The 13,046-nt window shown below is 35.2% G+C and overlaps 1 protein-coding gene across 1 annotated transcript in view; it reads left to right on the top strand.

Moving 5' to 3' along the window:
• Positions 1-13,046, top strand: part of LOC111046824 (calcium-transporting ATPase sarcoplasmic/endoplasmic reticulum type) — a 104,089-nt gene that overhangs the window by 55,368 nt on the left and 35,675 nt on the right. Inside the window, 5 exon segments of the mRNA XM_039436398.1 lie at positions 2,956-3,060; positions 4,739-4,877; positions 7,718-7,860; positions 9,190-9,453; positions 10,833-11,056. Of these exon segments, the coding sequence (XP_039292332.1) occupies positions 2,956-3,060; positions 4,739-4,877; positions 7,718-7,860; positions 9,190-9,453; positions 10,833-11,056 (875 nt within the window).

Raw genomic sequence — 13,046 nt, 5'->3', positions numbered from 1 at the left:
ATTTAAAATCCTTCAAAAATTATTCTGAAATCCCACAAGCCTTTATCATTAGACTATAGGCTATTCAATATCATTTAAACACCTTTTTGTATTAAGCCTTCAACATCTTGCAGCACTAATCTAATACACTGTACTGTATTATACTTAGGATAATGTACTATACTAAGATTATCTTAGTTCTAGAATCGTACTGATTGTTTTTATTGATTGTTAATCAATAAATTCATACTCCAATCTCAAGAATCGTTTATGAATACGGCCCTTAGTCCATCAGAATCCATTGAAGAAAAGTTTTGAGTTCTAGAAGTATTCCTTCTGAAGAATAGTTCATAAATACTGCCCTTAGTTCACCAGAATCCATTCAAGAAAAGTTTTTAGTTCCAAAAGTGTTCCTTATCATTGTGTAGTCAATATTTAAAATTCATTGCTCCGTATTACATTCTTGATTGGTCTGTCTGCTCCGACAGTATCCATTTATCATAGAAATTGAGAATTTTTCATTGAATCACTATCTACTGCAAATAATCCACAAACTAACCTACTTTTTTATAAAACGCTTCAATTTCCTGATTAATTGCATTTTATCGACTATATGCTGCATTTTAACGGACAATATTCTGAAATTAAGTGATAATTTTAGCAAAACTGTATTTCTCTCGAGTATAATTGTCGAAAGCAGCAGATTCGCAATAGAAATTGGAACGGCTTTGAAATATTGTGTGTGACCTTGTCTACGTTGATAAGGAGAGAATAGCGTATTAGTAAATTTCAGTGTAAATATTGTAATAACGTTCCTTTCTTTCTCTCTCACTCTCTCTCTCTCTCTCTCAAAACTAAATACTCGTTTCCGTTCCATTTATAAAAAATTCACATGTTTATATTATTACAAGATCATAATGATTCATTACACTGGTCCAGTGCTCATGAAAATTGAAGTTAGATTTTTCTCTTTGTTATGTATTTTTGTGACATCAATTTTTCGCTCATTTTCCACCAGAGAAGATTGGTTTGCACTTGCCATTGCGAATTTTAATGGTAATGAGAAAGCATGAGAATAGGTCCGTAGAATTTACAGCATGTTGACTATTTCTCAAATCATTTTGCTCATTTTTCTTGAACGATATCCAAATAGAAGGCCCCGTTTTATCACTAGACATGATGTGTATTGTAGTTCTAATTTTAGTTCCAAGTGGCCGCTATTTTTGTTATGCGATGATCTAGAAACTTGTTTCCCAGCCCTGATCTCAAGTTGTTCGTCCTCATGGCTTTTGAAAGATGGATGAATGACTTGTGTTTCTTACCAGAAACCCTTGTTTGAAACGTCATGTTAACATTGGTTGTGATCTTTTCTAATCAAAAATCTTACCCAATCCTTACCCAAAACCTTATTATTTCTCTATTCATTCATGGAATTTTTATTGATGCTGTGGAACCTCTTGATGAAGTTCAACTCATAAATACATGGTAGATGGTTTTTAAAATTTATTTTTTCCTCCACCTACTGTCTAAAGTACTAACTTTACTCCCTGAAACATAATACTAAAGTGTCACTTTTTCGCTCTCGGTAGTAAAAAACAGAAAAACTCCCTAGGGAGGAAAAGTGACTCCATTTAAATAACATGGGATGCATCTCTATTTTAAAAACGTACATTTGGAATAGGTCAGAAGGTCTAAGCTCAGATGAGAAAGCATAATAGAGGTGTCTGTCATTGAGTCAACTGAATTCAATACCACAACCAGAAATTTGATCAACTCATGAATTATATGTTTGTATGATATTATATTCTTAATATTAGTAGACGATAAAAATTTATACAATTTTAAAAATATTTTATTCTATTCAAAATACTAGCCAACACATATTTTTGATTTGCAATTCAAATCTGAACCGCGTGATCTGGAGTCAGCCATTTTTGGTAGCTGCCCAGCTGATATAATTGTTACAAATTTTGCCGATCGATAGCGCAATCGGCAGTGCCAATCAGACGACCGGTTTTTAAGTTTTAGATTTTAGGTTATGTTGTTAGGAAACATTGTCACCAATACGTAAGTTATTAGAATGATTTTATTTGCAGTTTCTATAAAAAAATGTAGCTGGAGGAAAAATGTTGTGTACATCACGAGCGAAAAATACTTTTTCACCCTCAGGAAAATTGTTGCCCTCGGCTTCGCCTCGGGCTTCAAACTTTTTCCCACAGGGAGAAAAAGTTGTACTTTTCACTCTAGATATACAAATAACTATCTATTTACTGACGGGCAAATTTAATAAAGGTTTCAATATCATGCATTTTTCTTTCTCTTTTTGTGTTCAGATTAGAACAGAATATTGACAATAATAAATAATACATCACATTTTTGTAATGAGCTACATTCATTGTTGACAAATGAATTGAAGAATGATTAGAGAACAATGATTTTTTTCGAATAGTAGAGTATCTTCAGTTGATAATCTCTTTGAAGTTGGTTTCAGAAATTCCATATTTCCAGCTGCTACATAATATGAGATTATACAACATTATATTTTCAGCTTTAAATCTCTTAAATATGAACTAAATTTGGAGAGATCTATCAAAAATGTTCAGAATCTTCAAAATTTTCAAGCTAACTATGTTGAACTATTTGTTATGTCACGTGACATAGTTGAAACAGTTTTGAAGTTTCATGTAGAATTTCAAGCTCTGTTTATCTATTGAAACATTCTGTGATTCTATGAGATTTGTTGCTCATTTTCTTACATAGGATTACTCAAAATAAAGATGTAAAAACTTCAACTTTCCGAAGTCCGAATCCAATTCCATTATTATCAAATTACGTTTCCGATAGCATTATTATGCATTGAAGGAATAAAATTATTCTTATTCATATCTTATAATAAGAATTTTTCTGAGTTTATCTAATTTTATTCTACTTTCTATTTATTTGTTTATTTATGTAAACTGTGATTGTTTGTTGCAGGTACTCGCGTTATTTGAAGAACATGATGACCAGTTGACTGCGTTTGTTGAACCTTTTGTCATCTTGTTGATCTTGATTGCCAATGCCGTCGTAGGTGTATGGCAGGTAAATACATTGAGAGCTACATAGCCCATACAACTTTGCAAACAGTTCAAGTTTGGTTAACTTGATCAATACTTGTAAATAATATCAATTAATTGTTAAAAATATATTCAAATTTCTAAATAATCGATTTTTAAGATATTTCCTATACTGTTACATTGTGATTTTAAACATTTGGCAGATGGCAAAACATGATATCTCTGACTTCACTTGCAAAAATTCTTAATAGTTAATTCAAATAAATGTTTTATTCCTTGATATTTTATATTTGAATAGTCAAAGATCAACTGATTATATTCTTTACTGAGTAAGAAAAAATATCATAGATAATTTTTGCAGTTATGCCAAACTTTCAAATTGCTCTCCTGAAAAGTTTACAAATCATGACTTATCAGCTTGTGTCATCTACCCACAGACATAATTTCTGCAATATTTATAAAAGATAAACATACTTGATATTATTTATACGGTATCTTTATTAAATGCCTCTGAAATTGTCTCAAACACTATCGTTTGTCAAAGTAACGAAATACTAGTTTGTGTTGTTACACCATTATCAGTCTGTAGGAATACGAATACTCTCTAGTTTAGCGATTACTGTAATGAGAGATTAATGATAGTTTGGCAACCCATATTTTTATACATCACAGACAGTGATTTAATCAGTGGTTACTTGATCTCTACATAAATATAAGTTAGTAAATGATCATTTATTACAGAAAGCACAGATCCGGAGAGAAAAACTAAGGATACCTTGTACTATTCCTCTCCCAAATTCAGATAACATTTAAATAGTCCGAAATACTGTAATAATTCATCTTTATTTATTTCACTTTTATATAAAAATCCCAAAAAGGTTGGGAAAAATTGGTAGCATAAAGGTCCCGTAATGGAAACTTGTTAGTGCGATTTGATCTTCAATCAGATATTTAGAACAGTATCAAATCAAATCAATTTCTTGCCACAGACAAACACTTTACAATTTGTATCGGCCTTGTCAATATTACAAACTATATTAGAGATCATTATCCACGAAGTCAGTTGTACCAAAGAGAAAAGATAGCATGCAAAGATATCCCATGTTATAGGTCGTTTATGTTTAGAATTAAAAGCTGATTTTTGTTAACTCAAGCCGATTACTGTCGACTACTGTCTATTATCACTGTTTTGGCTAGGTGAGAGTGTAAAGGTGCGTACAGACTTTCGCTCTGCTCCGCAACCGAACGTCAGTCCAGCAGAGCGATTGATGATCGACCGGGGAGCAACAGTGGTTCGACCGGGGAACGCGAGAAGATCTAACATCTTCCGTAACGTTCATGATGGGTGCGCGGTCGGAACGAGGATGTTGGGTGTGGTACGATGGAGGAACGAGGGCGGTACGAAGGCGGAGCGTGCTCGGTGGGGGTTGGTAGTGCGTATATGTGTACGCAGCTTAAGAACGGCACAGTATGAAAGACTACAAGCTTATTAGCTTCACGAAAAAGAACTACTAGGACTATGAGCTTGAGTTGACAGTGAAATTTGGAACATAAACGGCATATACCATGGAATATCTTCTTATGCTATCCATGTCAATATCTAGTTTGAGGGTACACAGCTGCTTACTAAACTTGTTATATTTTTGTTGAAACTGTTGATGCTATTTGGTGTATTGATGAATTGCTGTTGTGTGATTATTCAGGAACGAAATGCCGAATCAGCCATCGAAGCGTTGAAAGAATACGAGCCCGAGATGGGCAAAGTGATCAGGTCGGACAAGTCCGGTGTGCAGAAGATCAGGGCCAAGGAGATTGTGCCCGGAGACATCGTCGAAATCTCAGGTCAGCATTTCCACTAGACTCAAAATTGAACATCTCTTTTCAAAAGTTATGATCTGCGGAATTCAGACTTGTGGATGAGGTGATATTGTACAAGAAATCAAGATGAGCTAGCTGATATAATTGATATCAAACTAGAATCTTTTACAGTGGAAACATAACCTATTTTTTTGGACATTTTATTAATTTATCAAAATTTGGGAATGGAATAGATTTAGGCCAAGCCTGTTGTTCCTTCCTAATCATATTTATATGATTTGTAATTATGTCCACGAATAAATGATAAATATCGGGGCAGCGAGCTTCGCTCGTTATTTTTATTCATTGATAAACAGAACATAATTATCTAAAATGATCGTGTTTATATTTCACAGCTGGCTATATGTCATCTTATGAATTTCGGGGATGCGATATTTTGATTTTTCACATACTCACTCGCTCACTCACTTTTTTACTATCCACAGCTGTTTCAGCCAATGATGAATTATCCTTTTAATGTCATTCAGCAAGTTTTCCCAAGGATGAGACCTAGTGCAATCGAATTTTTATATCATAAACCTACTATGTTCCAAATTTCGTGAAAATCGTTAGAGCCGTTTTCGAGATCCGTTGAACATAAATAACCAGATATTTTTAATATATGAAAATATAAAAATACAGAAATTGCTTGCTTAATATAATAGAATATGACATACGATACAGAAATCATTAAGTGTAAACATAACCTATTTTTGGACAATTTCTATCTAAATTTGGGAAAGGAACAGTTTTGGGCTTTAAGCCTGTTGTTTCTTTCCCAATCATTCATAGTTGAGAATTATATTGTATCTATAAATGTATAAATTATTAAATGAATATTCATTTAAGTATTTGACTCTATAATATTGCGATTTGTTTATCAATGGATGAACCTTTTGACTTCAGGGACTTGGTTTGTCAATGAACGAATGAAAAGGGTTCGAAAAAGCAATAATTTAAAAAGCCCGCGTCTTGAGTAATGGGAATTATTTTATATAGGTTAGTCTTGTTATAATTAAGATGAGATAAGAGTAGAGTTGTCGTTTGGGAACGATACGTATTGGAAGCGGTTTGGTTTCTTGGTGGCGCTGATAAGCTACCGATAAGATAAGTTAAGATCCATTTGCCTGCTACTCCCTCACGTATGGGAGACCACTTTAAGAGCCGAACTCCTCTGAATACAGATTTCTATGTAAAAAATCGCTCCCCGGTGGGTCGGAACCCACCTATATCTGTAGGTTCATCATTCGTCTCATTACCCACTTGTTGCTCATGTGGGCATCATCCTCAAAACAGTTGAAGATTACTCCAGGATATGACTCTCTTAATATACTCAAATCTATTATCAAAATCAGATGAGAGTACAGTAGGTAGTCGATTTCTGAAATTTTGGTGGGATTACTCAAGGATATTTCTATGAATGATATTTAATATCTATTTGTAACTAAAATTCTACTAAAAATCAATTAATTTTAAACATCGAAGACAGCCCAATTATTTGAAACAAAGCAATGTCTTTAGAGCATGTAAGTCTGTAACCTGAGGCCGCACTGCTGAATGGTTACACACAGAACAGTCATTTTGTTTTTAGTCGGGGCGGTTAGAATATAATTGACCGAGCGAAGTGAGGTCTAAGATTCAAGTCGACGGTTTGGCATTTCTCTTAATGTTTAAATGTTTATATGTTTTTATGTTGCGCATTTACGGCGAAACGCCGTAATAGATTTTTATGAAATTTGACAGGTATGTTCCTTTTTTAATTGCGCGTCGTCGACGTATATACAAGGTTTTTGGAAATTTTGCATTTCAAGGATAATATAAAAGGAAAAAGGAGCCTCCTTCATATGCCAATATTAGAGTAAAAATCAGACTATAGAATTATTCATCCTAAATCAGCTGACAAGTGATTACACAGATGTGTGGAGAAGCCAGTCTATTGCTGTATTTCCATAAGGTCTATAGTTTCAATCAGGTACTTGTGGATGAGAATACCGCGTGAGGTCTACTGTTCACAGAACTACTAGTACATGGATGGTTATGGAGTAGCACACACTCTTGTCTACTATCTACCGACGGCTGTTGGATGACGCAATGATTATAAAAGCTGATTTTTATTTCTGTGTGTGGCCAGCTCACAAATCTTCTCTCTTAAGGATTACATGTAAACTCTGAAGGACCGTTGGAAAGAGTCCTGAATTCGGATTATAAATTTGATAGGCCATAAACCTGGTCCTGAACATAACGAACACAACTAAAAAAATCATCAAATTCGGTGCACACATAAAAAAGTTATTGAATGTCAAAATTTTAGGCTTGATTTTTATTCATATAGATGAATATTCTATAGTGTAATTGATCATGGCTAGTCAAATTTTGACGCAGATGATCCAGTGAATTTTTATCAACTCTCTTGATCCATAAGGTGCCTACAGATAATATACGCGCCGCAAACATGAGCAATTCACTTTTAATCAGCTGACTATATCAATATTTTTACAGAGACGGTAAAATAAAAAGCTTGGCATCAGCTGATTAAAAGTGAATTGCTCTTGTTCGCGGCGCGTTTATCTGTACGCACCTATATGCATCATCTCGGATTAAACGGAGATACATCAGCTGTTGCTTTAAACCAGGAATTAAACACATTATTTAGAATCTAGTCATACATTTTCATGGTAATCATGGTTCAGCGTTTAACGTAGATAGTGCATAAGGCACTTGGTCGATTCTAAATAATTCAATAACTATTTATATTTTTTTAGTAATTTATAAAGTTTTTCAGGCTACAGTTTCTAATGTGATGATTGTGGTGTTTTGCTTTGCAGTCGGTGACAAGATTCCCGCTGACTTGAGGATCATCAAGATCTACTCGACAACATTGAGGATCGATCAGTCCATCCTGACTGGAGAATCCGTCTCAGTCATCAAGCACACTGACCCCGTTCCTGACCCACGTGCTGTCAATCAGGTACATTGATTGATTCTCTGTTTGATTGATTCATTAGTCCATCGAAGGTTTGATTGTTCTGCAAAATCCGTAGAAATCAATCTGAAGAAATATTTTCATTATTTCAAAACAAAAGTGGTTTTTTACAGCGTGATTTAGATTTGATGAAACAATAATATTGAAAAACCAGCCCAGATAGACCTGGAAGCCTTCCTGAAGGACAAAATCATGCCTTTGTAAAAATATGAAAAAAGAATATCGTTTATAGATTTAATTCATATCCATATATTAAAAATCACAATATAAGAACATTAAGTACCCTTCATTTAAAATATTTTTAAATCATAGGTACTTTATGTTCTTATATTGTGTTTTTTAATAATTTTTAAAAGTAGCCTATGCTGGTGAAGTGTTCTCATATTCATATAATCCACCGATGGATATCATTAATATTTTGATAGTTTTCTTCTCATTGATTTCTATTGATGAATGAACCTCAGATTAACCGAAAACTGGTTCACAATCACTACATATTATGGTATATGATTAACTGTTTGTAAGAAACTAGGGGCTTTAATAGATCTACGGACTTATTCATGGTGAAAACTCAAATTCAAACTTATTTTATTTCAAAAAAAAAACATAATACACGAATTTGTAATACAATTTACAACATATTTTGGAATGCCCTTACTAGACTATCCAAATTTTAAACTTGACGTACTGAATGGCTCAAATTATTTCTTTCAGTATCTTAAGGACGGTTTAAAATAGGTGTTGACAAAGTTTTATTTATTCTTCATGACAAATAGATAATTTTGCTCTTAAAGGTGCATTTTCGTTTGTGCGTAAATTTCCGCAGTCGACGACGGCAAGCATTGTTGACATTCATATTGTCCAAATTTCAAGTGTGCTAAAATAGCTGATCAAATAATTTTTCATTATTTGTGTTTATTATTAAAAAATAAAAACATTTCTAACAATATCAACATATTGCCATTTGAAAGTATAAACTCAAGATCCACCATTAAAACATAATTGAACATAATCTTTTAGGTTATAAAACCTAATCAAACTCAAAGAGTTTGATTCGTTTGTTACCTTAGACAAATTGGAATCGACCCAATCTGAGATCCTCACCCTGTCATGGTCGACGACGGCATTTACGCACAAACGAAAACCCAGCTTAAGACCATTTCTACCATTGACTTTATTTTATAATTGTCTTATCATCTATCTATCTACTTATTGCCTCAACTTCGCTCACAACACTGGTAATATTTTAAATTGTGATAAATGAAGGAAATTGTCTATCCATCTATTTCTCACCTACTTATTTATTCTCTCCAGGACAAGAAGAACATTCTGTTTTCGGGCACCAATGTGGCCGCTGGCAAGGCGCGCGGTCTGGTAATCGGCACCGGTCTGAACACCGCCATCGGCAAGATCCGTACCGAGATGTCGGAGACTGAGGAGGTCAAGACTCCACTGCAACAGAAGTTGGACGAGTTCGGTGAACAGCTGTCCAAGGTCATCTCGGTCATCTGCGTTGCTGTCTGGGCCATCAACATCGGTCACTTCAACGATCCCGCCCATGGCGGTTCCTGGATCAAGGTCAGTTCTCATATCAAACAAAATTTTGAACTATTGTATTCCTTTAAGTGAAAAAACACTCACATTCTTTGGTGTGGCACACAGCAATATAAGAATACAGTAGTAATAATTCCAGTGAAAACAAGATGGATAACCAATAACGAAAATTTTGAAAATTGAAATTTATTCTTCCAAAAAATACATTGATTACAATAGATACAACTGAAAATAATGGAAAAATATTGTGTCAAAACACCCCTGAGTTTATAGTCATTTTTCAATTGATCACAAGAAATAATTCAATTAAACTTCAACTCCAACTATGAGCTATTAGAGGTATAATAGTGTTATCCATTATAAAAATTTGAAAATAGAATAGTTTTGGGGCAAGCCTGTTGTTCTCTTCCAATCATATTAAAATGATATATATTTGTATTCACAAATATATTAATAAATATGAAATGAAATGGAAACTACTCATTGGACGTAGTTAGGTCTTGAGAGTCCCATTAAGTAAAGTCCTCTTATAGTACAGAATGATTATAAAAGGACTTTACAACTTTGAAAGCACATAAATATTCATTGAAATTACTTACAGAATTTAAAAAGGTTTCATTCTGCTACAAAACACTTCAAGTTTAAGTTGTGGGTGTTATTTTGGTTGGATGTGACTGCCGTTGGTAATGCCAACGACAATACATACCACCGACAATCGATTTCTTGCCACTCTCATACCAACATATCAGGCGTTACTTGTGCAACCACAGCGATGATCCTATTTCGGAGGTCATTAAGATTGTCTGGTAGAGGCGGAACATAAACCTTATCCCTAATGAAACCCCACAGGAAGAAATCCATTGGTGTTAAATCCGGTGAGCGAGGTGGCCGTGCATTTTGCCCTGCTCGGCCAATCCAGCAGCGAAAATCCGAAACTTCTCCGTGGAAATGAGGTGGTGCACCGTCATGCTGAAAGTAAAAGGGCACTTGTACACCTTGTTCAAGTTTGTTCATGCATAACCAAGCGTGCATTTTTGCTCATACATGAATCCAATGTGATTGCACATTAATATTTCTAGAAAACAGTTCGTAATGTATCAAGAAATTCAAGATCGAATATTTCTTTATGAACATGTCCTGACCAGTATTAAATCAGTTACTAAAGGTGATGGTTTCTTGATCCATTCCGAGCTGCTTTGTATTAACACACTTTTTTATGTATTTGAACACGACATGCAGTCAATTTATTAAGTAAATAATTAAAAACTTTTACTTACTGACTGAAGCACTTTCGACCGTCTAGCGATCATTTTCAACAAATGTTTTTAATTTTTACAATCTAGTTACTAAATTTCTTTTAATATTTACAATCTAGTAAATATATTTGTTTGTTTTGTGTGCAGGGTGCCGTGTACTACTTCAAGATCGCCGTCGCCCTGGCTGTGGCCGCCATTCCGGAAGGTCTGCCCGCTGTGATCACCACCTGTCTGGCCCTGGGTACTCGCCGCATGGCCAAGAAGAACGCCATTGTGCGCTCTCTGCCCTCCGTCGAGACGCTCGGCTGCACATCTGTCATCTGCTCCGACAAGACTGGCACGCTCACCACCAACCAGATGTCCGTCAGCAGGTGCGTCATCAGTCAGTTAATCGAGGGTTTATCAGTAGGTTGGATTTGAAGTTAGTTGGTTAATCGAGAGTTGGGGTTGTTCGATTAATCAATGGTTGGATCCGCGGTTAATCGAGAGTTGAATCAATCAGTCATTTAATCAAGGGTTAGATCCAGAGTTAGTCGGTTAATCGAGGGTTATATTCAAAGTTAGTCGGTTAACGTCGAGCGCTTAGCTCTAGGGACAAACTAATTCCGCTAGATCGCTCCAGCTGTACTATTCACTTGCTGCCCGAGCATAGCAGGCGTAAAACCGTGCTTTAAAGGTACACATACCAGCGGCTATTATTGTGTCTATAAAAGAAGTTTAAGCATCAACTTTATTCATCAAGAACAGCGCTACAAGTTGCTATGAATTTGAAGAATTGAATGTGAAAAAGGAGTTTAAAATGCATAAAAATTTAATTTTTTCAGATTTTCAAAAACGAAGTTGACGTAATTTTTGCTATATATTGAAGAGGAGACTTGCATATTTTTCTCAAATTTTTCTGACCAGTAGTTTTTGTAGGGTATGTGTACCATCCGCCTCAAAAAGTGACTTTTGAAGCCCTATTGTTAGCTAACAGAAGCTGATAAAAATATTTCAATTGCATAGATTATGTCCTAAGAACCTGTCCAATAGATTAGAAAAAGAAAAAAAATCGAATGCACAACCTTAATCGAGGGTAGGATCTGAAGTTGGTCAGTTGTTCGAGGGTTGAATACAGGGTTGATCTGTTTAGCGTGGCTTGGATCCGGGGTTTGTCGTTTAAACGAGGGTTGGAATTGGAGTTAACCAATCTGAAGTTGGTCAGTTGTTCGAGGGGGTTAAATACGGGGTTGATCGGTTTAGCGTGGCTTGGATCCGGGGTTTGTCGGTTAATCGAGGGTTGGATCTGGGGCTAGTCGGCTAAGGTGGAACTGATTTCGTCCGAACTAGCATCGGAAGAAAACTACAGAACTCGACCGAACGATCCCCCAACAAAGAAAGGAGTAGATGCTCGTCCATTGCAACAGGCCGTGCATGGCCGTCACCGGGCGATCAATTTTCAATCCGAATTGAATGGGATTTTCCGGCTCTATCCGGCCGAACTAGCTAATCGAGCTGAGATAACAAAGTGTTCCTAACCTAAAATTGTTTTACAATCTTGTTTATTTTTGTTTTTTCAAGTTGTTCTGTTTTATAAGGTTGTAACTCTATGGACATTGAAAAGTTGATAAGTTTGGTTCAAGAGCATGTTCCATTGAGGGATAGGTATGCAAAACAAAAGATATCATCGTTGTGATGTTGAAAGGAATCTGTGAACAAAGATTGCTTAGTAATGAATAACTAATTCAGTGGATTTTGTTGAAGGTAAGATTATTGTTATGAATAACTAATTTAGTGGATATTTGTTTATTCAATTTTCAAAATCTCAATATAATCATTGTTTATGAAAAATTTTGGTGGCAACTAGATTGACGTAAACGGTTCCAATGGACGACCATATTCGGCCGAATTGACGGCCGGCAGATTCGTCCGATCCAACGGCCGAATGGATCGGTTGTATACGGTTCCAGTGGACGGTTACCCTAATTCAGTGTTGGATCCGATGTTAATCAGTCGTTTATCAAGCCTTCGATCCGGGTTTAATCAGTTGGTTAATCGAGGGTTGGATCCGTGGTTAATCAATCGGTAATAGAGGGCTGGATCCTGTGATCGTGGGTCTGATGCAGTGATCGTTGATTGCAGTGTTTGGATACACTTTACTAGTCTCAGATAAGAAGACAGAAACCCGTTATCTATTGTACGAGTATACTTAATCTTTTTATGAAAAAATAAGTAACGTGTACCTTTTTAACCTATCTTTCATGTTATTGTTCATGAAATTTGGGAGAAGAGAAGTTTTGGGCTGAGCCTGTTGTTCTCATTCACTCATAGCTATATCATTTGTAATTGTTTTCATAAAAATGATTAGATAAATAACGAATG

This window comes from Nilaparvata lugens, chromosome 10, assembly GCF_014356525.2.
Source record: "Nilaparvata lugens isolate BPH chromosome 10, ASM1435652v1, whole genome shotgun sequence".
Classification (NCBI taxonomy): domain Eukaryota; kingdom Metazoa; phylum Arthropoda; class Insecta; order Hemiptera; family Delphacidae; genus Nilaparvata; species Nilaparvata lugens.
This window is presented reverse-complemented; position numbering and strand designations above follow the sequence as displayed.